General features: G+C 44.0%; 1 protein-coding gene and 1 long non-coding RNA gene across 3 annotated transcripts in view; both read left to right on the top strand.

Annotated features, from left to right (window-relative positions):
• The first annotated feature begins 1,554 nt into the window (after nt 1–1,554).
• Nucleotides 1,555–16,485, top strand: LOC133382060 (uncharacterized). 2 transcript variants are annotated; one of them, XR_009761778.1, is made up of 4 exons: nt 1,555–1,724; nt 4,649–4,823; nt 15,772–15,847; nt 16,331–16,485. It is a non-coding gene; the product is annotated as an uncharacterized LOC133382060 (long non-coding RNA). The 2 variants fall into 2 exon arrangements; XR_009761777.1 differs by lacking the exon at nt 4,649–4,823 and having other exon boundaries at nt 1,566–1,724; nt 16,331–16,483.
• A 6,403-nt stretch (nt 16,486–22,888) lies between these two features.
• Nucleotides 22,889–25,651, top strand: part of SLC4A8 (solute carrier family 4 member 8) — a 109,732-nt gene continuing 106,969 nt past the window's right edge. The window contains exon 1 of the mRNA XM_061614936.1: nt 22,889–23,407. Coding sequence (XP_061470920.1) covers nt 23,363–23,407 — 45 coding nt within the window. The 5' untranslated portion in view covers nt 22,889–23,362. The remainder of the gene's footprint in view (nt 23,408–25,651) is intronic.

The following is a 25,651-nucleotide window of genomic DNA, read 5'->3' as shown; positions in this document are numbered from 1 at the left end:
ACGTATATGTGAGCTGATTTCTTTCATATAGCAACTGTAACATTTCATATGGATTTTTTTTTTAATGTATAGGATCATTGTAAGAAGGCCATTTCTGGACCAAACCAAAGAAGCCTATTCAAAGGAGACCCATTGAAATGGATGGATATGACTGACTGAGGTCCATTAATTTCAATGGGCCTACTCTGAGTAGGACTTAGCTGGATACAACCCAGTGGTCCATCTGGTCTAGCATTGTGTTTCCTGCATGATGTCCTGGGCCTTGCTACATGTGTGTGAGGTCCCTGGTGCTTCCTGTGGGTCATTGTCTTTATTAATCCTCATTACTGAATTTGTTTTATAAATGGTTTTCATCAGCAACTCTTACTGCAAGGAACAGATAGAGGAGCAATGGAAAAGGCATTAAGAGCAGGTTGGATGTGCTTTTGCTACAATTAATTCAGGTGGACTAAGGCTGTACATCTTCAAACATATGGGAGAATCCTGAAAACGAGCCTGAAAACTACTTTCTCTTCTGCATTTTTCTTGATGTTGGTCATGTATGCTGTTAAATAGTATTTCTTGCACTTGAAATCATGGATCATAAATTTCAAAATAAGTTTGATTTCAAATGTTATGTCCTATTTGTATCCTGCCCTTTTTTTCAAAGAGCCCCCCAAAATGTACATTGCGTCCCCCCCATTTTTTCCTCACAAAAACCCAGTGAAGGATGGAAGGCTGAGAGATTTATTAAAAATATCTTTTAGTGATTTTGCTAAATAAAGAATAAATCATTATTGAATTTAAAATGGAACAAAGGTATATACTGTACATATTCTTAAAGGATCTAGGATAATCAAACGAGAAGAAAAAGGAAGCTAAACAAACAAACCCAGAAAATAAACATGCTCTGATTTCAAAGTCCATTCTAATTGTTCTGTTGTGGTTCACAAGCTAGGGTGCAATCCAACTTGTACTTGCATCAGCCTGGGGGGAGTTGGATGTGGCGGACCACCGGCTGAGCTGGCAGGCTTTCAGCTTTGCCAGGCTCTGCCGGGCTCCACCAGCAGAAGCCCCTCATCCCGGCTGAGTAGTGGCACCACTGGAACCCTGCCTGCTCAGCCGAGGGTTTGCCGGGGACAACCAGCCCAGTGGACAGAGAGCCGGGGAAGGCCCAAAAAAGGGACATTCTGGAGGCATGGTGGAGGAGGACCCAAGGGGAGACTTATATGTCATCCTCCTCACATTCATAGTGCTCCCATGGGTCCCGATTTCCATTAGCCTATTGGCTGGCAGAGTAAAATATTTTCAATGGTGGTCAATGGGAAGCACTTATTTGTCAGCTCTGCACTGAGACAGCAGTGCAGGCGGGGGCTGGAAATTCCTGGGTATTTACCAGGGCAGGAAAATCCTTAGCTGGCAGCTTGGTTGTAAATCTGCCAGGCTAACGAGGATGAAGCATGATAAGGGCAAGGCCCTTTCCAAGCTTACGTGCCAAGCCAGAAGTCCAGAAGCGAGGTCAGTAGAGGTCCGGGTTCAATTGCCAAGGGATCAGTCTAAGATAAGGTTCAGGGAATCTGGAAACACACGAAGCCACGCCTGACATTGTAGTCAGCAACAAGCTGAAGCCAAGGTTTGTCTTTTAAGGAGCAGGTTTGTCAGCAGGTGTGAGCCACAGCGTTTTGGCCTTAAGTGGACAGGCCTGTCCCTCTTCTGCCTGACCTTCTGCTGTCTATGTTTTGCAGGTGAGGGGGGAGTATCCTGTTCACTGTCTGCGTATGGCTGAAGGGCTTCAGCTGTGTCGGGTGCTCTGCAGCTGAGGGGGAGAAGGAGCTGGGTTCTCAGGAGTTTCTCCTTCTGGGTCTGCTGCTGTTACTCTCGAGTCATCCTCGTCTGATGAGTCCTCTGACGGGGCCATGACATTATTCATCAATAGGGTATTTGTGGGAACTGGTTTTTGCTTTTCCATTTGTGCACGCAGCTCCTGACTGAGCTGGCATTCAGCCTGCCTGGCAGCAACAGAACGGCAAGTAGATGCCACAGAGCTTTCTGACGGCTCCCCCTCCCACCAGCTTCCCATTATTTGGATTGCTCTGCCTGTCACAAATGGCTGATAATTCCAGGAGTACTAGGGACCTGGGTCAATTATGGATTGTTCCATATACTTGCTTATCTCGGCAGTTGCTGGAGCTTCTAATTTTTCATTAATGAATTTAGTCAAATTGAACCAAGTTGAATAAAACATGCCTTTCTTTCTTTCTTTTTTTTTACAAACCTCTATACAAACCGTCTGGGTCATTTTTTTTCTGATAAGGCTAAAACCCAGATCTGACTATGCCAATACATTTTTCCAAATGCTTCCAAAATCTTGTTATAGGAGGTTGAGAGATCATGACTGGTCTATGTGATGGCTGAGTGGACATTAAAACCCAGATCTTCTTGGTCTGATGTACTATTCTCCATCACACTTTGCGTAATATTCTAAGGCAGAAAACACCCTCTTGCAGAATATATCAATTTCCTTTAGCACATTATGATTCGCTGTACTAGAACATATAGCAAAACATATTTACAGCTAATCTTCCTCTCACTGATTAACTAATTATTTTGTGATAAAATCCACTCTCCAAGGATGTACAGAAGAGTAGGTTAAGTACACGAATAGAATGATATAATCTGCTTTCAACTGAGTTAGTCATGAGAGCAAATTTCAGTCTGCATAGATACATGTGCACAGTTGGAGCCATTTCTATTTGATCATCTGTGGATTTTACTGATGGTTTTTCCGTATTTTCATGCATCAGAAAGAAAGGGTGGATTCAAACAACCAGGTTGTTCTGGGATACTGTGGTCTGTATCCAATGCTGCAGCTCTACTGACTCAAGAGACTTCCATGAGCCATAGGGTATGCCACAGGCTCCAGAAGGGCAAAAAGATAAATGATAAGATATTCCAGATTGTGGAATGGAAGAGCAATTTGGCACAGGTCTGGAAAGACTAGAGGATGGGAAGGCCTACCAACTAATAATAATAATAATAATAAATTTAATTTCTTCATCGCCTATCTGGCCAATGGCCACTCTAGGCGACTTACAAAATTGTTAAAATACAATTGATAAAATACAGTAATACAATATAAAACAATACATCTGCAGCAACAATATTAAAACTGGGCAGGAGCCATTACAGTTATAACAATTAACCTTCCCCGGATACCCCGAAGGCCTGCTGAAAGAGCCAGGTCTTTAAGGCTTTCCGAAACACATTTAGGGAAGAGGCGTGCCGGAGATCTTGTGGGAGGGAGTTCCAAAGAGTGGGGGCCGCCACTGAGAATGCCCTCTCTCTAGTACCCGCCAATCTGGCTGTTTCTGTTGGCGGGATTGAGAGAAGGCCCTGTGTGGCCGATCTTGTCGGGCGGCATAATTGAAGGCGCTCCGTGAAATAAACTGGGCCGAAACCGTGTGGGGATTTAAAGGTCAATACCAACACCTTGAATTGGGCTCGGAAAACAACTGGTAGCCAGTGTAGGTCAAACAACACTGGTGTGATGTGATCTCGGCGGCGACTATTCGTAAGTAGTCGAGCCGCCGCATTTTGTATCAGTTGTAATTTCCGGACCGTTTTCAAGGGTAACCCCACGTAGAGCGCATTACAGTAGTCCAAACGAGAGGTGACCAGGGCGTGTACCACTAGTGGGAGCTGGTGAACAGGAAGGTAGGGTTGCAGCCTTCGTATGAGGTGTAGTTGGTACCAGGCTGCCCGGCTCACTGCCGAAATCTGAGCCTCCATGGACAGCCTGGAATCAAGCACAACCCCAAGGCTGCGGACCTGGTCCTTTAGGGGTAGACTCACCCCGTTGAACTTCAGGTCAATGTCACCCAACCTTCTCTTGTCCCCCACAAGTAGTACCTCGGTCTTATCAGGGTTCAACTTCAGCTTGTTCCTTCCCATCCATCCACTCACGGATTCCAGGCAGTTGGACAAGGTCTCCACAGCCAACTCTGGTGAAGATTTAAACGAGAGATAGAGCTGAGTGTCATCCGCATATTGATGACACTGCAGCCCAAATCTCCTGATGATTGCCCCCAGCGGCTTCATATAGATGTTAAATAGCATGGGAGAGAGGATAGAACCCTGTGGCACACCACAATTGAGAGGCCAAGGGTCTGATACCTCCTCCCCCAACGCTACCTGTTGGTACCTGTCGGAGAGAAAGGAATGGAACCACTGTAATACAGTGCCTCCAATTCCCAATCTCCCCAGGCGAAGCAGAAGGATACTGTGGTCGACAGTATCAAAAGCCGCTGAGAGATCGAGGAGGACAAGAAAGGTGGATTCTCCCCTATCTAATGCCCTCCTCAAATCATCTACCAGAGCGACCAAGGCTGTTTCAGTTCCGTGACCAGTCCTGAAACCCGATTGGTATGGATCCAAATAATCCGTTTCATCCAAGTGTGCTGACAACTGGTTGGCCACCACTCACTCAATGACCTTGCCCAGAAATGGTAGATTCGAAATTGGGCGGAAGTTATCGAATACTTGGGGATCCAAGGAGGGCTTCTTTAAGATGGGCTTTACAATTGCCTCCTTGAAGGCTGATGGCATCACACCCTCTTTCAAGGATGCGTTTACCACCGCTTTGATCCCCTCGCCCAATTTCTTTCTGCAGCTCACAAGGAGCCACGAAGGGCAAGGATCAGTAAGACAAGTGGTTGGCTTCACAGATGAAAGCACCTTGTCCACTTCCTCAGAAGGGAGAAGCCAAAACCGATCCCGATTTACCGGCATGCAACTGGCCAACTCTGGTTCATCCACTGTGTCCACGACGCACGGGATCGAGCTCCGTAAGTGTTCGATTTTATCAGCGAAGTGTTTTGCTAATAAGTCACAGGAGGCCTTTGACTGTTCCAAGGGTTCCTGAGCAACTGGACCGACCAGACTTCGGACCACCTGGAACAGCCTCCTGAGACAGCACTCCGCAGACGCAATAGAGGCAGCAAAGAAAGCCTTCTTTCCTACCTTTATTGCCACTTGGTAGGCAGCTACTGCTGCTCTAACCTGTGTCCGGACATCTTCGGAGCGGGATTTCCGCCACCGGCGCTCTAGTTGTCTCACCTCCTGTCTCAGACTACGCAACCGCGGTGTATACCATGGTGCTAGCTGAGTTCTATTCAGGGGGAGAGGACGTTTCGGAGCCACCCGGTCTAATGCCCTGGTGATCCCCACGTTCCACTCCTTCACCAGGGTTTCGACCGGGCGACCTTCAGCAGGTTCCAATTCCCCAAGCGCAGTCAGGAATCCATCCGGATCCATCAGGCGTCTGGGGCGGACCATTCTAATAGGTCCTTCACCCCTGTGGAGGGGGCATGGCAACGAGAAGTCCATATTTACCAGGTAGTGGTCTGACCATGACACAGGAGTGGCAAGAATCACTCCCAACTTCAGACCACTTCTCTCCTCTCCCAGGACAAATACTAGGTCGAGAGCATGACCGGCTACATGGGTGGGCCCAGTATTACTTAGGTACAGTTCCCAGGAAGCCATGGTTTCCAGGAAATCCCGAGGGGCTCCTATGAGAGCGGCCTTGGCATGCACGTTAAAGTCACCCAGAACTAACAGCTCTGGGGACAATGCCCGTACAGCCGAGACCACCTCCAGCACCTCGGCCAGGGAATCTGCCGTGCAGCGGGGTGGGCGGTACACCAGCAAGATCCCTAAACTGCCCTTCGGGCCCAACCTCCAGTACATACAATCAACAAATTGAGTCCTATGGAGGGGAGGTCTGGCAAAAACCAAGGACTCTCGATAGATAACTGCCACACCCCCTCCCCGCCTTCCCACCCTCGGCTGCTGTGCGTAACGGAAACCTGGCGGACACATGGCCTCAAGAATTGGAGCAGAGGCTTCGTCCAGCCAAGTTTCCATAATACATGCCAGGTCTGCGCGCCCATCCAAGATCATATCATGGATGAGCGAGGTTTTCTGAGCCACAGACCTGGCATTACATAACAGCAGTCGAAGGTCGGTAGGAACCTTGCGTCCCCCAGTTTTCGTCTGGTTCTGAACAGACCCGGAACATGGGATGGATATAATGCATCTGTCCCGTGTTCCCATATTCTGGCGTGGTCTGCTAGCAGCACCCTTCCAGCGCCTGCCGCCCAAACTTCCTATAACTTGGCCCCCCACCTCCCACTCCGGCTTGCACATGCCTCAATCCCTATCTGCTTATCAGCAGGCCACCCACCCTAATAAAGTTAGTCCGGAGACCCGCCTCCGTACCCTATAGCAGCAGTATTTACTAATTTAAAATAAAGTAATTAAACCAATTAATTAAACTAATTAAATTACATCAAATTAAATTAATTAACTAAATCAATACAATTCAGTCCAATTTACATTCATACACATTCACACACTAGCTTCTGGTAGCAGGTAAAAGTTCTAGTCTCCTGTGCAGTGTCCAAATTGTTTTGTTTTAAAAAGTGTTTGGATTTGTAGTTCACCCCACCCCAAATATTTAAAACACATAAAAAACCAGTTACCATAAAATGCACACCCCACTTGTTATATGCCTTCAAGTCGATTACGACTTATGGTGACCCTATGAATCAGCAACCTCCAATAGCATCTGTTAAAAACCACCCTGTTCAAATCTTGTAAGTTCAGGTCTGTGGCTTTCTTTATGGAGTCAATCCATCTCTTTTTAGGTCTTCCTCTTTTTCTACTCCCTTCTGTTTTTCTCAGCATTATTGTCTTTTCTAGCGAATCATGTCTTCTCATAACATCCAAAGTGCCAAAAGTATAATAACCTCATTGCATCATTTTAGTTTCTAGCGATAGTTCTGATTCTATTTGTTCTAATGCCCAATTACTTGTCTTTTTCACGGTCCATGAAATCCGCAAAGCTGTCCTCCAACACCACATTTCAAATGAGTTGATCTTTCTCTTATCCACTTTTTTCACTGTCCAGCTTTCACATCCATACATAGATAGCAGGAATACCATGGTATGAATGATCCTCACTTTAGTGTTCAGTGATACATCTTTGCATTTGAGGACCTTTTCTAATTCTCTTATAGCTGCCCTCCCCAGTCCTAGCTGCCTTCTGATTTCTTGACTATTGTCTCCATTTTGGATGACTGTGCCAAGGTATCGATAATCTTTGACAAGTTCAATGTCCTCGTTGTCAACCTTAAAGTTACATAAATCTTCTCTTGTCATTACTTTAGTCTTTTTGACGTTCAGCTGTAGTCCTGCTTTTGTGCTTTCCTCTTTAACTTTCATCAGCATTCGTTTCAAATCATTACTGGTTTCTGCTAGTAGTATGGTATCATCTGCATATCTTAAAATTATTTCCCCTCCAGTTTTCACACCCCCTTCATCTTGGTCCAATCCCGCTTTCCGTATGATATGTTCTGCGTATAGATTAAACAAATAAGGTGATAAAATACACCCCTATCTCACACCCTTTCCGATTCGGAACCAATCGGTTTTTCCATATTCTGTCCTTACAGTAGCCTTTTGTCCAGAGTATAGATTGCGCATCAGGACAATCAGATGCTGTGGCACCCCCATTTCTTTTAAAGCATTCCATAGTTTTTCATGATCTACACAGTCAAAGGCTTTGCTGTAATCTATAAAGCACAGGTTGATTTTCTTCTGAAATTGCTTGCTCCGTTCTATTACATATGTTTGCAATATGATCTCTGGTGCCTCTTCCCTTTCTAAATCCATCTTGGATGTCTGGCATTTCTTGCCCCATATATGGTAAGAGCAATCTTGAGCATTACTTTACTTGAATGGGATATTAAGGCAATAGTTCGATAATTACTGCATTCTCTGGGATCCCCTTTCTTTGGAATTGGGATGTATATTGAACACTTCCACTTTGTCGGCCATTTTTTTCTTTTCCATATTTGTTGACATTTTTTTGTCAAAATGTGGACAGATTCCATCTCAGTAACTTGTAGCAATTCTATTGGTATGCCATCTGTTCCTGGGAATTTGTTTCTTCCAAGTGTTTTAAGAGCAGCTTTCACCTCACATTCTAAAATTTCCCTATGAACAAAGTATGCAAAATGCACATCCCACTAATCTATGAAAATTCTAAACTGTGTTTTCCAGTTGTGACCACCAAAACCGAACTCAGATAAAGGGGCCTTTGGGCTTCGGGCGGTATATAAATTAAATTAAATAAATAAATAAAATAAATATCAGTGATGTAGTGGTGCTAGCACAGGCATGGATGAAGAACCACTTATTCTACTAGGGGGAATGTCAGTGTCCTTTCCTGGGGTGCTGTTTGCCAATGTTATGCATGCAGAATGAATAAGTATTTCTCAGAGAGAAACCCACCAAATAAGCTAAGTGAAAGAAGAGGTAGGATACACAGGCGGAGTCTTAAACTGCCTTTTTATTTTGAAAAAATTCAAAATCTCTTTATTTATAACCCAATCAAAATGTCACAAAATATTGAGCAACCATTTGAGTCCACCAAAACTCTTCATCAGGCTGAATGTTAAGTGCAATGGTGTGTGTGTGAGGCAAAAAGGTAGCTTGGTATTGAAGCTATAATGTCTGCATTTGTCAAACTTTCACGGTTGTTGTATGGTCTTAGAAGGGGCCTGGCTATGGAATTATCATGAAGAGCACCTGCACTTCAGAATTTACCAGTACACCATTGCTTCATATGACTTCTAAATTATGCTCAGATCTAATCATCTTGGCTTGCTTGAAATTTAGTTCGCTGGAGACAAAGCCGAAGTTGGGTACTACTGATTTCCAGTTCCTTATTCAAAAGTTTGAAGCTGAGTTGTATGAGCAGCCTGAATAAGAAACTCAATGTTATTATTTATTTATTTATTGTATTTATATACCGCTGCATAGCTGAAGCTCTCTGGGCAGTTTACAGCAACTACAAACACCAAAAACAGATACACAAATTTAAAACACATCTTTCAGTGGCATCACTAGCGGGAGTGTGGGGGGTGCGGACCTCCGGCGCATGCCCTCCCAGGTGCGTGGATGGGGGTGGCTGGTCTTGCGCACGCGTGCACACACACACACTCACCACGCGCTCCAGGCTGGCGGTGGGAAGCCTGTTCCGGCTTCACTGCCAGCGAGCGGGCACCTGCTTTTGGTCTTGCCCGCCCGCCGCCGAGGAGGAGTTGGCGCGGGGCAATGGCGTGGGACGGGGTGGCTCTGGGTGTCACCCCCCTCAGGGTGTCACCCGGGTGCGGTCCGCACCCTCCGCACCCCGGTAGTGACGCCCCTGACATCTTTTAAAAACAATTTAAAACACAATTTAAAAATTTAAAACAATTTAAAACACATGCTAAAATGCCTGGGAGAAGAGGAAAGTGTTGACCTGGCGCCGAAAGATAACAGTGTTGGTGCCAGGTTCATCTCACCAAGGAAATCATTCCATAATTTGGGGGCCACCACTGAGCAGGCCCTCTCCCTTGTTGCCAGACTCCCAGCTTCCCTCGCAGTAGGCACCCGGAGGAGCGCCTTGGATGTTGAGCATAGTGTATGGGTTGGTTCATATCAGGAGAGGCGTTGCATCAGGTATTGTGGTCCCAAGCCGTGTAAGGCTTTGTAGGTTAAAAGCAGCACCTTGAATCGAGCTTGGAAACATACAGGCAGCCAATGCAAGCAGGCAAGAATCGGTTTATATGTTCGAACTGTCTGGTCCCCATTACCAATCTGGCTGCTGCATTTTGCACAAGCTGCAGCTTCCGAACCGTCTTCAAAGGCAGCCCCACATAGAGTGCATTGCAGTAATCTAACTTGGCGGAAGCCAGGTTATCCCTGTCCAGATAGGGACATAGCTGGGCCACCAAACGAAGTTGGTAGAAAGCACTCCGTGCCACTGAGGCTACCTGAGCCTGAAGTGAAAGAGATGGTTCTAGGAGAATCCCCAAGCTAAGAACCTGCTCCTTCAGGGGGAGTGCAACCCCATCCAGGACAGGTTGGACATCCACCATCCAGTCAGACGAACCACCCACTAGCAGCATCTCAGTCTTGTCTGGATTGAGCCTCAGTTTATTAGCCCTCATCCAGTCCATTGTTGCAGCCAGGCACTGGTTCAGCACATTGACAGCCTCACCCGAAGAAGATGAAAAGGAGAAATAGAGCTGCGTGTCATCAACATACTGATGGCAACACACTTCAAAGCTCCAGATGACTGCACCCAACGGTTTCATGTAGATGTTGAACAGCATGGGGGATAGAACTGACCCCTGCGAAACCCCATACTGGAGAGTCCAGGGTGCCGAGTAATGCTCCCCAAGCACCACCTTCTGGAGCCGACCTGCCAAGTAGGAGTGGAACCACCGCAATGCAGTACCTCCCACTGTCAACTCAGCCAGACTTCCCAGAAGGATACCATGGTCGATGGTATTGAAAGCCACTGAGAGATCAAGAAGAATCAACGGAGTCACACTTCCCCTGTCTCTCTCCCGACAAAGGTCATCATAGGCTGTTTCTGTGCCAAAACCAGGCCTGAAACCCGACTGAAATGGATCCAGATAATCGGTCTCATCCAACAGTGTCTGGAGCTGGCCAGCAACCACTCGTTCAAGGACCTTGCCCAGGAATGGAACATTTGCCACCAGCCTATAGTTATTAAGATTTTCTGGGCCCACGGAGGGTCTGTTCAGGAGTGGTCTCACTACTGCCTCTTTCAGGCAGCCAGGGACCACCCCCTCTTGCAGAGAGGCATTAATCACTTCCCTGGCCCAGCCGGCTGTTCCATCCCTGCTAGCTTTAATTAGCCAAGAAGGGCAAGGATCCAGCACAGAAGTGGTTGCACGAACCTGTCCAAGCACCTTGTCAACATCCTCAGGCTGTACCAACTGAAACTCATCCAAGAAATCGGGACAAGGCTGTGCTCTGGATACCTCGCTTGATTCACCTACTATAACACTGGAGTCTAAGTCCTGGCGGTTGCTAAAGAGTTTACCCTGGAAGTGCCTAGCATATTCATTACAGTGGGCCTCAGATGGTTCTACCATGTCCCTGGGGCCAGAGTGTAATAGACCCCGGACAACTCTGAAGAGCTCCGCTGGGCGGCAGATTGATGATTTCATAGTGGCAGCAAAATATTGTTTTTTTGCTGCCCTCACTTCCCCTAAATACAGCTTACCCATAGGCACTTACCAGTGTATAATTGCATCCACTAGGAGTTCGTCTCCATCTGCACTTAAAAGTTCAAAAGAAGAAACTTCCCACAAATGAGGGAACTGGTAAAAAGGAAGTTGAAAGACCCCAAGTCAAAAGGTTCAATCGCTCCAAAATGCTTGGGAGTTGTTTAAAACACAGTATTAGAAACTCAGCTAGAAAGGTTTTACTAGGGCCAAAAGGATGCCTGCATGGTCAATGAGCAGAGTCAAAGAAACTATTAGAGTCAAGAACGTTTCCCTTAGAAAACTGAAGTCTTGTTCAAATGAGGAGACCAAAAAGGAACAGAAATTCTGACAAAAGACATGCAAGCAGATAATGAGGGATGCCAAAAAAAGAATTTTAGGAACACATTGCTAAAAACATCAAGACCAACAAAAATATATATATTTAAATACATTAGCAGCAGGAAACTAACTAAGGGGGTGGTTGGACCTTTGGATGACAAGAGAGTGTTCTTCCTTTGATGAAAGGAGATTGCAGAAAAGGTGAATGAATTATTTGTATTTGTCTTCACAGGGTAAGATATAGGGTAGTTCCGTGTATGAACTAACTTTCACAGGTAGGGAGTCTGAGGGACTGAGGCAAATAGTGCTGACAAGAGACAAAATTCTCATTGATAAATCACTGGAACTAGATAGCATCTACCCAAGAGTGCTTAAACTCAAACATAACTCAAAAAGAACTTGGAACAACTATCAGGTGGATCCACAGTTGGCTCCAGAATCATACTCAAAGAGTGCTTATCAATGGTTCCTTCTCAAACTGAGGGGAGGTAACAGGTGGGTACCACAGGGCTCAGTCCTGGGCCCAGTGCTCTTCAACATTTTTATTAACAACTTGGATGAGGAGGTTCAGAGCATGCTTATCAAATTTGCAGATGATACAAAATTGGGGGGCACAGCTAATACCATGGAAGACAGAAATAAAATTCAAAGGGACCTTGATAGGCTGGAGCACTGAGCTGAAAACAACAGAATGAAATTCAATAGGGATAAATGCAAAGTTCTACACCGAGGGGAAAAAACCAAAATGCACAGTTATAAGATGGGGGATACTTGGCACAGCAACACAACATGTGAGAAGGATCTTGGAATTGTTGTTGTTCACAAGCTGAATATGAGTCAACAGTGCAATGTGGCTGCAAAAAAGGCAAATGCTATGTTAGGCTGCATTAACAGAAGTATAGTTTCCAAATCACATGAAGTATTAGTTCCCCTCTATTCAGCATCGGTTAGGCCTCATCTTGAGTACTGCATCCACGGTCTCTGCACATCAAGAAGGATGTAGACAAACTGGTTCAGAGAAGTGCAACAAGGATGATCACGGGACTGGAAACAAAGCCCTGTGAGGAGAGACTGAAAGAACTGGGCATGTTTAGCTTGGAGAAGAGAAGACTGAGGGGAGATATTACAGCACTTTTCAAGTACATGAAAGGTTGTCACACAGAGGGGGGCTGGGATCTCTTCTCAATCGTCCGAGTGCAAGCCAAGGAATAATGGGCTTAAGTTGCAAGAAGCCAGATTTCAACTGAACATCAGGAAAAACTTCCTAACTAGTAAGAGTCATACGACAATGGAACCAATTACCTAGAGAGGTAGTAGGATCTCTGACACTGGAGGCATTCAAGAGGCAGCTGGACAGCCATCTGTCGGGAATGCTTTGATTTGGATTCCTGCATGGAGCAGGGGGTTGGACTTGATGGCCTTATAGACCCCTTCCAACTCTACTATTCTATGATTCTATGGTAAAATTGCTGATCTAACAAGAATATGTAACTTGACCCCAAGATCAGCATCTATACCTGAGGACTGGAAAGTAACCAATGTAACATCTGGAGGGATCCTGGAAACTACAGGCCAGTTAAGATTTGTTCAGGGAAAATTGGTGGAAATCATTAATAAAAATAAAATTACTATGCATATAAAAGAACAAGTCTTCCTGAAGCAGAACCAGCACAGCTTCTGCAAGAGCAAGTCCTGTCTCATCAGAATTCTTTGAGAGTGGAAACAAGTAAATAGATGGTGACCCAGCTGACATTGTGTACTTATTTTCAAAAATCTTTTGACAAAGAACCTCGTGAAAGACTTGAGTAAGCTTAGCAGTTAGGGAATAAGAGAAATCTCTTGTTGCGTAGTAACTAGTTAAAAAAACTGGAAGCACATTGTAGGAATAAATAGATAAGTTTTCCCAATGGAGAGACATAGAAAGTGGAGCCCCTGAAAGATTTGCTTTAGGACCTGTGTTTTTAGCTTGCTCATAAATGATCTAATGAATTAGGGATGAAACCAAACTGTTCAAGGTGGTTAACACAAAAAAGGATTGGGAAAAGCTCCAAAAGGATCTCTCCAAACTGGGTGAGTGGGCAGTAAAACAGTAAATACAGTTCAATTTAAAGTGTAAAGTGATGCATATCAGGGCAAAAAAATAAATTTCAAATATATATACGCATGGGTCTGATGGAACGAGACCTCGGGGTTGTTGGAGAGAGCTCAATGAATGTTGACTCAGCTGTGAAAAAGTGAATTTCATCCTGGAGATTGTTAAAAAAGGTATTGAAAATAAATTGTCGATAATGTTGTTAAACAAATTTATGGTGTGACTGCTCTTAGAATATCATGTACAGTTCTGGTCGTCCCTCCTTACCAGAAAGGACAGTATAGAACTGGAAAAGTTTCAGAAAGGAAAGGTTAAAAAAATTGAGGGTTTTTCGTTTAGAGAACAGGTAAGATGGGGCATGATGGAAGTATATAAAATTATGCATGGTGTGGGGAAAATGGATAGGGATACTTTTTCTCACTCTCATATAATACTAGAATTGGGGCCATCCAAAGAAGTTGAATGTTGCAAGATTCAGTATAGACAGAACAAAGTACTTCTTCCGGCAGCACATAGTTAAACAATGGAATTCGCTCCCACAAGAGGCAGTGGGCCAATAACATGGATGGCTTTAAAAGGAGATTAGAGCAATTCATGGAGGTTAAGGCCATCAGTGGCTACTAGCCCCAATGGCTACATCCTACCTCCACTGTCAAAGGCAGAATGCCTCTGAATACCAATTGCTGGGAGTTACAGGTGGGCAAAACACTGTTGCCTCAGGTTCTGCTTGCAGACTTCCCATGGGCAACTGTTTGGCCACTGTAACAGCAGAGGCCTGATCCAGCCAGGACTATTCTTACATAAGCAACAAGATGGTAAAAGGTTAATAAATTTAGCATTTATTCTTAATACACACATTTACTTCCTTTCTATATTTAGTAATATTTTCAGTCACATGCTTCTGTAACAACCTGGTTTGCACACTGAGAGGGAACCTTTGCCAACATTATTTGGAGGCTAAGATAGAAGATGGGGAAGGGGGGACTGAATAAAAATGGAAAAACTGACAACTGAGAAGACCAGAGAAAGAACATTAAAAACAGCAAGAAGCAGCGACTGCAGAGAGTCAAACTGACTGTGGACTGAACTAATATACAGTATTACTAAATAAATAATACTAAATAAAGGGCAACTTTTTAGGTGCAGGTCTGAAGACAGTTGCTATATTGAATCATAAAGATTTGGATGGAAAATTGACATTGTATCCACGTAAAAAGCCTTTTGGGCACAATCCAGTCAAGGTTACATACCATTATTACAATGGGAGAGTTAAGCTGTCTTGGGACAGAAAGGAATAGATACAATGTTTACTTCATCAGTTAAATTAACTGATTAAAATATTTTGATTGACTTAACACAGTGGTGGCAGTCCAACATAAATGGTATATAACAAAGTGTTTTTTAGATTTGCCAGATTTTAGTAATCACAGTGAATTCATTTGCACATGCACAGAGGCACATGTTACCATATTCTTGCAAGCTACACAGCAAGTGGATTGGACTGTGAAAGACCAACCCAAATTGTGTTTGCATTCTGACAAATTTGTAGGGCAGTCCAATCTCTCAGAGAGGAGGTCATGTCTCTTGCTACCCTGGTGCATTCACTATAGCTGCCCAATTTCCCTGCTTTTTTTTAATATGTTTTTTATTTGAAATATATAAAGAAAGATTGAATATTAAATATTCACATAATACAGAAACCATATACACAAAGAATAGTACATTACATATAAAAGTACTACTCAGTCTATCACTATCCACATATAATACAAATTACTTAACATTGGTTATTAGGCAGTTTTAGATAATAATTAATTAACAAGAGGACAGATCCCAGATCTCCAGAGAAACTATTGTAGCCATAAGCTACTAAAGGCAATTGGAACCTGTATTGGTGCTGATGTTTTGTTTGTATGTGTAATAAAACACAACCATTCTGTAGCAAAACTATCTTTTTTCTTTTGTCCTCTTGCTACACTCAAACGTTGAGTAAGTTTCTCTGAGAGCGCTATTTCCCATACTATGCTATACCACTTCCCAATGTTTAATCTTTTTGCCTCTTTCCAGCATTTAGCTATCAACATGCGTGCTGCTATTAAGAGATACTCAATTTTCTTTTTATGTGATATGGTTTGGTTTTGGCCATCAAATTTATTAAGTAATGCCAATTCCGGTGTTTTTATTACTTTCATTCCCATTATAATGGATATTTCTTCAAAAACCTCTGTCCAGAATCTTTGAATATGTTCACAGTCCCACAACATGTGAACATAGGATCTGCGGACCCCACATCCTCTCCAGCACAATGGTGAGTAAGACTTGTCTATCCTTGCTATTCTGGATGGCGTTAAGTACCATTTTTGTAAGATTTTGAGTGATGTTTCTGTGTATTTAGCTGATATGGCTTTAAAAGGAAATTTCCCCCACATTTTTGTCCAGTATTCTTGATCAATTTTGATAGCCCAGTCAGATTCCCAGTAAGTTCGTAGCCCTTGTGATCCTAAATCCTGTTTAAGTAGCAATCTATATAGGGTAGATATTTGCCCTTTATCTTTTTCTGGTATGTTAAGTACCATTCTTTCAAAATCTGTCAAGTTTCTGGTGCTTTGCTGTATGATGTGTTGCTTTCTAATAAATGTAGATAGTTGATACCACGCTAACCATGTAATATTTGAATTCTTCAATGATGTCCTCCAGACAGTCCTGAATATGGGTAATGTCAGTATAATAATGCATTAATCTGTAGTTGATTATCTTTTAATGCCTTTTTATTTATCATTCTCTCTTTTAGGTAAAAGTCCGGGTATCAATGGGGATATCCTTGGCATCAATGATTCCTTTCTATATTTCCAGACCTTTAGTATGGGATTAATGCTTGTATGTTGTTGTTGTATTCCCTTTTTAATTTCTTTTTTAATAAAAGGTAATACTGCAAGATCTATGTCTTGAAATAAATACTTTTCTATACATACCCAATATTTTTCTTGAGAATCATTGATTATGAACATCAAGTGTCTAAGCTGATAAGCTTCATAATATAGTTTCAATAGGGGTATTCCCCATCCTCCTTCTTCTATCCTCCTATATCTCAAGTTTTTTGATGTCCTAGGTCTTTTACTTTTAAAGATAAATGTGTCAATTGTTGATTGCCATATCTTAAAATTTTTTGGTGCAATATAAGTGGGTAATGCATAGAACAAGTACATAAATTTTGGCACCACCATCATCTTTATAACTGATATTCGGCTCATTAGCAACAAGTTCATTTTATTCCATCTTTTAATATCTGCTGTTACTTGTTTCCAGATTCTTCCATAATTTATTTGAAAGGATTTGTTCATATTTTTTGAAATTTGAACTCCTAAATAGCGGAATGACTTGTGATCTAATGGGATTTTAAGTTGATTAGACATGTCAGTTTGATCTTTGGGAGGTATATTGTAACATAACAAATCTGATTTTGTGTAATTGACTTTCAGTCCTGATGCATTTTGGAAATGTTCTAGTTCCTCTTTGATATATCTCATACTTGTTTTTGGATTTTCTAGCATAAGTACCATGTCATCAGCATACAAATTTATTAAATGAGTTTGATTTTTAATTGGCACTCTCTTGATGTTATCATTGTTTCTTAATTTGTCTGCTATTAAGAAACAATGATAACATCAAGGGAGTGCCAATTAAAAAACTCATTATTAAACCGCAAGGGTTTTTTTTTGCCTATTAGTGAATTTCCCTGCTTTTTAATCTGGCAGGTAAGAAATGGGATCCTGTCCAAGTCTGCTGAGAATGGATTGATCATTTGCATGCTTATTGAGTTCAGTGGGATTTACTTCCCTGCAATCATGCTTAGGATAGGTGAAACTGAACACAGGGGTTGAGGGGAGGAAACACAGAGGGGAGGACTGGGATGGGAGCAGGCAGGACGGGGAGGGGAGAAGGACAGGTTTGATCATTTGCATATTTGTTGAATTCAGTGTGGTTTACTCCCGTGCAATCATACTTAGGATAGGAAAAACTGACCAGGGGGGAGGGAGGGAGGGAGGGCTGGAGTGGGCAGGGGAGGAAGAAGGAAGAGGGGAGGGGAGGAGGGAGGTAGAGGAGAGGGGAAGGAGGGGAAAAAGCAGGTCTGATCATTTGCACGCTTACTGAGTTCAATGGGATTTACTCCTATGCAATCATGGTTAGGATAGGAAAAACTGACCATGGGGGAGGAGGAGGGGGAGGGGGAATGAGCATATTGGAGGGGGAAAAGGAAGGGGGAGGGCAGGTTTGATCATTTGCAGGCTTATAGAGTTCAATAGTATTTACTTCCATGCGATCATGCTTAAGATAGGTAAAACTGACCATGGCGAGGAGGAAGGGAGGGGGAGGAGGGGAAAGGGGAAGGGGGGATTGGAAGGGGTTGGGGATGAGGAGGGAGGGGCAAAGGAAGGGGGAGGGAAGAGGCAAGAGGGAGGGAATAGGAGGGAGGAGAAGGGAGGGTGGGTTTGATTTTTTGCATACTTTTTGAGTTGAATGGGATTTATTTCTGTGCAGTCAAGTTTGAAAATGGAAATGGACTGCCTTCAAGTCAATCCTGACTTACGTTGACCCTATGAATAGGGTTTTCATAGTAAATGGTATTCAGAGGTGGTTTTACCATTGCCTTCCTCTGAGGCTGAGAAGCAGTGACTGGCCCAAGGTCACCCAGTGAGCTTCATGGCTGTGTGGGGATTCAAACCCTGGTCTCCCAGGTCGTAGTTGAACACTGACCTGGGGGAGGGGAAGGGAGGGGAGGGAGAGCAGATTGGGTGGGTGGGTACTGGGCAGAGGGGAAGCCCCTTTCCTTTATTTATTTATTATTTGATTTATATCCCTCCCTTCCTCCCAGCAGTAGCCCAGGGCAGCAAACAGAAACAATAAAAACACTTTAAAACATCATAAAAAGACCTTAAAATACATTAAAACAAAACATTAAAACATTTTTTAAAAAAGCGTTAAAACATCTTTTTTTTTAAAAAAAAGGTTAAAAACATTATTAAAGAAATATTAAAAGCAATTCTAACACAGACGCAGACTGGGATAGGTCTCAACTTAAAAGGCTTGTTAAAAGAGGAAAAGTCTTCAAAAGGCACCAAAAAGATAGCAGAGAGGAAAGGAAAACATTGTGAACAGTATCATGGCTTTTCACGGTTTCCCCCACCTTTTTATTCTACAGCAGGCACATGTAACCTCCCACCCAAATTTAAAACAAAGCTGTCCCTGGCCACATCCACAGCAGATCTTTATTTCACTTTGGACAGTCATGGCTTCTCTCAAAGAATCCTGGGAAGTAGTTAGTGAAGGCTGCTGAGAGTTGCTAGGAGACGCCTTGTTCCCCTCACAGACCTTCAATCAGAGTGGCTGACTATTAAACCAGTCTGGCCACTGAAACTCTGTCAGTGGAATAGGAGTCTCCTCTCAGCACCCTTCACAAACTACACTTCCCAGGATTCTCCGAGGGAAGCCATGACTGTCTCAAGTGAAATCAAGTCTGGTGTGGGTGTGGCCCTCTGATTAGCCAAGCCCAGCAGCTGTGAGTCTTTTAGAACACTGACAGTTGGTTCTTACTGAGCATGCCCCGCATTATCATAGGCTTCCAGCCAAAATTTCTTAAAATTAATTAAAAATCAGCCAGGCATTTTTTAAACTTTTAAACTGCAGAAGATGAAGGTCAGGCTATGGGGCAAGGTCAGAATTAAGATTACAGGTACTCTGTGAACATGGCTGATTTTTAATGAATTTCAACAGATTATGAGAACTCTGGCAGAAAAAAGTCCAAAGGGGCTCTGAGGTTTTTCTCTCTCTTTTCAGACTTTGAACTCTTGATTCTCTCTGACTGTTTTGTGTATCGCCATGAAAATTGACAGGGTTCTTAAGCAAGCGTTTCTGAGTTCAGAACTATAAGTTTTGTAAGGTTTTGTTTTGAAATGAGCTTATGGGAAGCATCAGAATGGCATGTGGGGGTATTTTCCATTTAACATTGTGGAATGTGAAAAATCCATGCTGGCTATAGTATACAGCCACTCTAGTGGCTGTATAATAAAAAAAGAGAGAGAAATGTAATGCTCACCCATAGAATGCAAGCATTTTGCATAGTGGACTGAGAAAACAATTACAGGAACGCACATCAATGTTTTAAAATAAATAAATAATGCCTTAAGATATGTAACTCTGAAAAGCTGAGGCTGGTGGTTTTGGAACTGGAAACATCTTTTTTAATACTGCACAGCTACCTATTTGTCAGCCACCATAGACTAGTTTCAATAGTAGCCCTAGATATTTCCGTAACGAAGCAGAAAATCCCATGGGACAGGAAGATCATTTTAATGGTAGGAAGATTTCCAAGTTCATTGTGCCACACAGATTAGGTATGTGTGTCTCGCATTTTGCCACCCAGGGGTGTAATTGTCCAGGGTCTTTGGGGATCTTAGACCCCTTACTTTTTTGGGAGCGGGGTCTTAGCAGAGTCCCTATGTCTCTAGCATCCTATGAGCCAACCAGCATAAAAAGCCCCTGTGAAGATTCGTGTAACATACTTCCTTGTCCTTTCATGCTTACTGGAGCCAATCAGAGTGAAAGGAGATGAGTTGCAGAGAAGACTCTTCTCAGTAGCTAACACACTCCTTTTCATTCTGTTTTGCTCCTGTTGTGGGGGAAGGCACTCACAGGAAAGACTGAGGAATGTGGAGATGACCACGGAGAGCAAGCAAGCAAGCGAGGGAGAATGGCAGTGAGGGGACTGTTGGAAGTGGGGCAAGAGCAACTCCTGTTTTGTTATGTTCCAGAAGGGAGATAGAGTCAGGGTCCTCCAGATGGATAGGCTTGATTACCATTACCTGTGATGCTCTGACTGAATTCCTTCCATCGCTAGACTGATATGTCTTAGGGAAGCTTATCTGCCCCTCCCCCTTCCGCCCTTTCCTCTTCTCTTCTTTGACTGTCCGAGAGACAGGAGACACCTTTGTCTCTGCTCTCTCTCTTCTGAGCCATGAGGGCGACTCCCAAGCCTGGACGTTGCACCTCCAACTTAGTCAGTCAGTTAGAACTAGGTATGCCTTTCTATCTACTATGTATTTCTATAAATAAAGTAGCTTTTCTTATTTTACTAAGTCTTAAGTCTCAGTGATCTCAATGCAGGGTAAAAGCTTGCTTTCTTAGGTAAACGTACACACTGGCACACACGCATTTCAGACCGTTGACCATTCTCTGCTAAGAAATATACAAATTTACACAACAAGGGTTATGGGCCCAGTAAGCTAAGTTGAATTGCAAGTTGTTCCTAGAAGCTATAAAAGGCTAAGTGCTGAGTGTGTTTTACAAAGAAATAAAAAGTGGAGACTTTAAGTTAGAAAAAGAAAAGCAGAACAAAAGATAGGAAAGAATGGCTGAAGAATCAACATTTAAAGCGAGCATCCCGAGACTGGAGAAAGATAATTATAAGGTGTGGAATCTTTGGTTCAGTGCGATCCTTGAAGGGGAAGATTTAAATGGAATCCTGACTGATCCTGAACCCTCAGCAGAGGATGAAACTGCTACAGCATCCTGGAGACGTAAGCATGCCAAAGTGAAATCTCTGCTTATTTCTGCATTATCAGATGAGGCACTAAATGTTTGCATAGGATGTAAGAATGTGAAAGAAAGGTGGCAGAAGCTAGAAGAAATATATGACAGAAAATCTAAAAATCATGTAATGTACCTTTACAAGGAATTGTTTATCCTGAAAGAGAAGGAAGCAGACACCCTGAATAGACATCTCAAAAGGTTCACAAAACTGCTAGTTGATCTGGAAAGATGCTGGAGGGGCTTGGCTGATGATGAAATGAAAAAGGCACTGCTCCTGAGCTCTCTCCATGAGCATCATAAATTAATTTCCTGTGTGCTAGAAAATTCTGACCAAAACATGAGTCAGATCATATCATATTTGAAGGACCAAGATTTTAAAGAGAGACGGAAGAAATTTTGTTGGAGAAGGCAAACCTTACTATGGGCAGGAACGAACAAACAAAGGGTAGCGACATGAGTCATCGCCTAAATCCACAAAAGGGCATGGACAAACACAGCAAAAGGGGTTTCATGTGCAAAACTCCAAATCATCTTCAAAGGGATTGCAATAGGTGTCAGACAGGAGCGAAGCCTGAGTTTAAACAAAGGCAGACTGAAAGGGGAGAAGCCGCTGGGCAGAGAAAGGCAAAAGAGAGAGAAAGGGAGCTTGAACTTAGACTGTCTATAAGTTCCAGATTTTAAAGATAATTTAATAAGTGCTACTTGGATAATGGAGCTAGGAGAGCAACTTTATATGAGTGGAGAATTTTGCCACGTTCTGGATGAAGGAGAAATATGTTGCACTGCAAAATTGAAAAATGGACTTTTGCATTTAGAATACCTTGAAGCTATGCCTGCAAATATGGTCAAGGAAACCTGTAATTCTGAATGTTTGCATATTTGGCATAGAAGAATGGGACATGCCAGCTTAGCCAGAATAGGTGCTCTAGAGGAAGAGAATTTGGCTAGAGGCATTAAAATGAGACCATGCAAGTGCACAGGAAAATGTGAATGCTGTATAAGGACTAAAAGTGTGAAACCAAAATTTCCCAAGAAAAGTGAGAGGAAAACCAAAAGGCCTCTAGAATTAATTCACACTGATCTCTGTGGGCCAATGAAAGTGCCATCCCAGGGTGGAAACTTTTACATGCTGACTTTTATAGATGACTACTCAAGGTATACTACAATGTACCTGCTAAAAGATAAAAGTCGAGTACTTCAAAAATTGAAGGGGCACATGAAATTAGGAAGGGTGGAGAGAAAAGAGATGGAAGTGGGCATGAGAAAGGTGATGCAGGAGATAAGGGCTCCCCCGCAAAAAAATCTAGTTTGAGGAAGTGAAGGGATGGAAAGGACCATTATTAGGGATTGCTTTGTCTGACATTTGGGGGAAGCAAACTGGCTAATGGGGAACTCCCCCTACTTTTTGCTACACCTTGGAGTCAACCCTCCAAGGCAGGAATGAGCTGAAGGAAGTGAATGAGAGACTGAGGAACAGCGTTCAAGGAGGGAAGGAAAGGCAGGGAGAGAAGTGAGAGAAGAAATGATTTTGTGGAGGTGGCTGCATTTCCTTGCCTCATGGCTGGGTCTCTGACTCCCCATTTCCTGGTATCACCCCCATATTGACAAAAAATGCTCCAGGCTTTAAGACACGCCCCTCACCTTCGCTTGGAACTCTTACTGGTCCCCCTCCCCGTAATGAATGGTTTCTCTTCTGCCTTCACAGTCACCCAAGTCAAGTCCAGCCTCTCCCCCTCTCAGCCTCTCCCCCCCTTTTCCAACTCGCTCCCGCCTTCTCTCCTCCTCCAGCACCTGCCTCGTGCCACTCCCCCTCCCGGTCTCCCCTCACCGTTCCTTGTGTCCTTCCATTCTCATTGGCTCCGCCTTCCTGTTTCTTATGATAATCCCCCCCCCCCATTTTCCCGCCTACTCTCTCGCGCCCCCTCCCCACGCCTGTCCCCTCTCGTGTCTTCCGGGACACTCTGCGGCTGTTTTGTTTCTCTCCCCGACCCCACCTCACCCAAAATCACCACCAGAGGCTACACTTTCTGGGCCGGGATTGGCTGCTTGCCGCGGCTGGAGAAGATGGTGTGGCGCGCGGCGGGCGGCAGGCGGCGGGCGCCTGTGACCGGGCAGCCTCTGGTGGGTTGGAGTCGCTGAAGGAGAGCCTTCTGTCCGCCGCCTGGAGCCGGCGGGGAGAGGACCGAGCTGAGAAGCCTTCGGCGGAGCGGAGCCCCCTGCTTGCCCAGGGCCAGCCATGCCTGCGGAGGGCAACGAACCCGACTGCCTCCTCAGATACCAGGTGAGCCGGGCGGTTTTCTGGGGGGGGCAAAAGGGTCGCCTCGGTGGCGCAGCAGCGCCCAGGCGCGTCGGGGACGATGGGCGCGTGGGGACAAGCGTTTTCGCGGCACCGGCGGCGCTTGGAGAAAGGTGGCGGTGCGCCGTCGCCGCAGCTGTTTCTGCTGTTGTTGCCGCAATGTCACCTTCACGTGGGCGCAGCTCCGGGCGGGGGCGAGGCTCAAGGATGCTGCTGGTACTTATGGCTGGTGCAGCCTGCCTGCTCGGGGTGGAAGGCAGCGCTCACTGCGGCAGAGCCATTTGCCTAGAGAGAAAGAGATTGGCCAGGCCCCGGAGGATGAGTGTGTGGCTTCTTTTCTGTTTGGGAAAGAGTGGAGTGAGTGGGATGCATGCACGCACACCTCTGGGGGTTTGGGAAGAGGAACCTGCCCCTACTTCTTCCAGAAAGAAAACGTATAAATATAATACATACACCCACACCCTGTTCTATGCCAGGAAACCGGCATCTAAACATCTGATTCTGCTATAATGGGGAAGGAGGGCGTTATTTCGAGCTGGGATCCAAAAATAGTTCAGAAGATACCTGTTTTAGGCGGAACCGGCTGCGTTAGCGTAGCAAGAGAGCTGTGAGGAAGAACGTCAAGCGGTCTCTTGATTCAGTATATCTGAAGATCAACGGACTGCTAGCGTCATCTTCTGATCTGGATCTTCTAGCTTCAGTTTCTTTTCTCTCTCTCACTACTTTGAGTGTGCTCCTATGTGTACATAATACGCCTTTATATTAAGGCTTTTGGTTTTAGGAAGCAGATAAATAACAGAGGGGAATCCTTCACCTCCAAAGTGCAGGGCACTCTTTCCTAAAGTGGAGAATGGTTGTTTCATCCAGACTGATCTTGTGGGTGATTGTTGTGTATGTATAGGAGAGGGAGAGGGGATATAGCCAATTGTAGTGTATGGACCACATGTATACACGCTCACCTGTTGGGATTTATTTAACTGTTGGGTGGCTGTGCTGAATATGCCTTTGTAGAGTTTTAATATCTGCAAAGTAGACTCCTGGGTGTGCGTGTGTGAGCTTTTGCAGCACAAACAGGCTATGGTGATCCATATTTTCAGACAGGTCCTTTCCAGCCCTACCTGCTTGTAATTTTCCTAGAAGCATTGGCCTGGTTACTGTTGAAAAGGAATGCTGAACTAGATGGAGACAAGCACATTGCCTCAAACTACAAACTAAGTACAAGGCAAAAGAAAAGTCTGAAACCCAAGCACCACTGGATGGCCCCATTGGGTTCTAGTGGGATAGAAAATGATGAAAAAGGGAGAAAAGCTTCTCTCTAATACACCTCTGTCATATCTCTCCTTATTCACCTTTCCTCCCCAAAACTAAAAAGCCCCAAATCTTGTAACCTTTCCTCATAGAAGAGTTACTCCAGCCCCTTGATAATTTTCATTGACTTTTTCTGATTTACAATTACATTTGAGATGTGCCAACCAGAACTCTATGCAGTATCTCTCCCCCATCAATTCCACAAAATACATTTGTTTTGCTGCCAGATCTCCAAAAATCAATTTTCCCTCAAATTAATTCTGCCATATCAATTTCCTTCCCATATTCAATTCCCTAAATCATTTCCTCTTCCAAAGATCCATTCTTAGTTTTTTTTGTATTTTTGCCTTTCAGATATTTAACTGCATTGGTCGTTATGTGCTTTTATAATGATTGTGTATTTTAATCTTGAATGTAAACTCCTTTAATTTTTTTTTAATAGAAAGACAGGATATAAAATCTTGATAATAAATACACTTTATATTACCAGTTACTTTCCTACCCTCTGCAATCTGTTTCCAATTCTCTCTCAAAGGAAAAAAGACCCTTTAATGCAGCCACCAACTTCATCTTTGCAGCTTCATCCAGAATGCTTCTGGCCCTGCCTTGTCCAGCATAAGGGCAAAATAAAGACTTAAGGCAAGGCTAGGCTTGGGCAGCAGCTCTCCAGTAAGCTGTCACTTGCCACTGCCCTGATGTGTTTGCCTGCTTGCCTTCACCAATCAACTTCCTCATCCAGTTCATGCTGCAATATTCCAGATGGAGTGCATCTGATCAGAATCTGCCAGTGCAGTGCAGACAGGGGTTTCTAAAAGGGCACCCAGTGAACCCACAACTGAGATCTGAACTGAGAACCCTCCAAGGGCCAAGCCTAACACTCTAGCTTCTGGATATTTTACTGCTATTTTGGCATCTGGAAGG

The sequence above is a fragment of the Rhineura floridana genome, chromosome 3, assembly GCF_030035675.1.
Source record: "Rhineura floridana isolate rRhiFlo1 chromosome 3, rRhiFlo1.hap2, whole genome shotgun sequence".
Classification (NCBI taxonomy): domain Eukaryota; kingdom Metazoa; phylum Chordata; class Lepidosauria; order Squamata; family Rhineuridae; genus Rhineura; species Rhineura floridana.
Note: the sequence above shows the minus strand (reverse complement) of the source record. Positions and strands in the feature narration are given on the sequence as shown.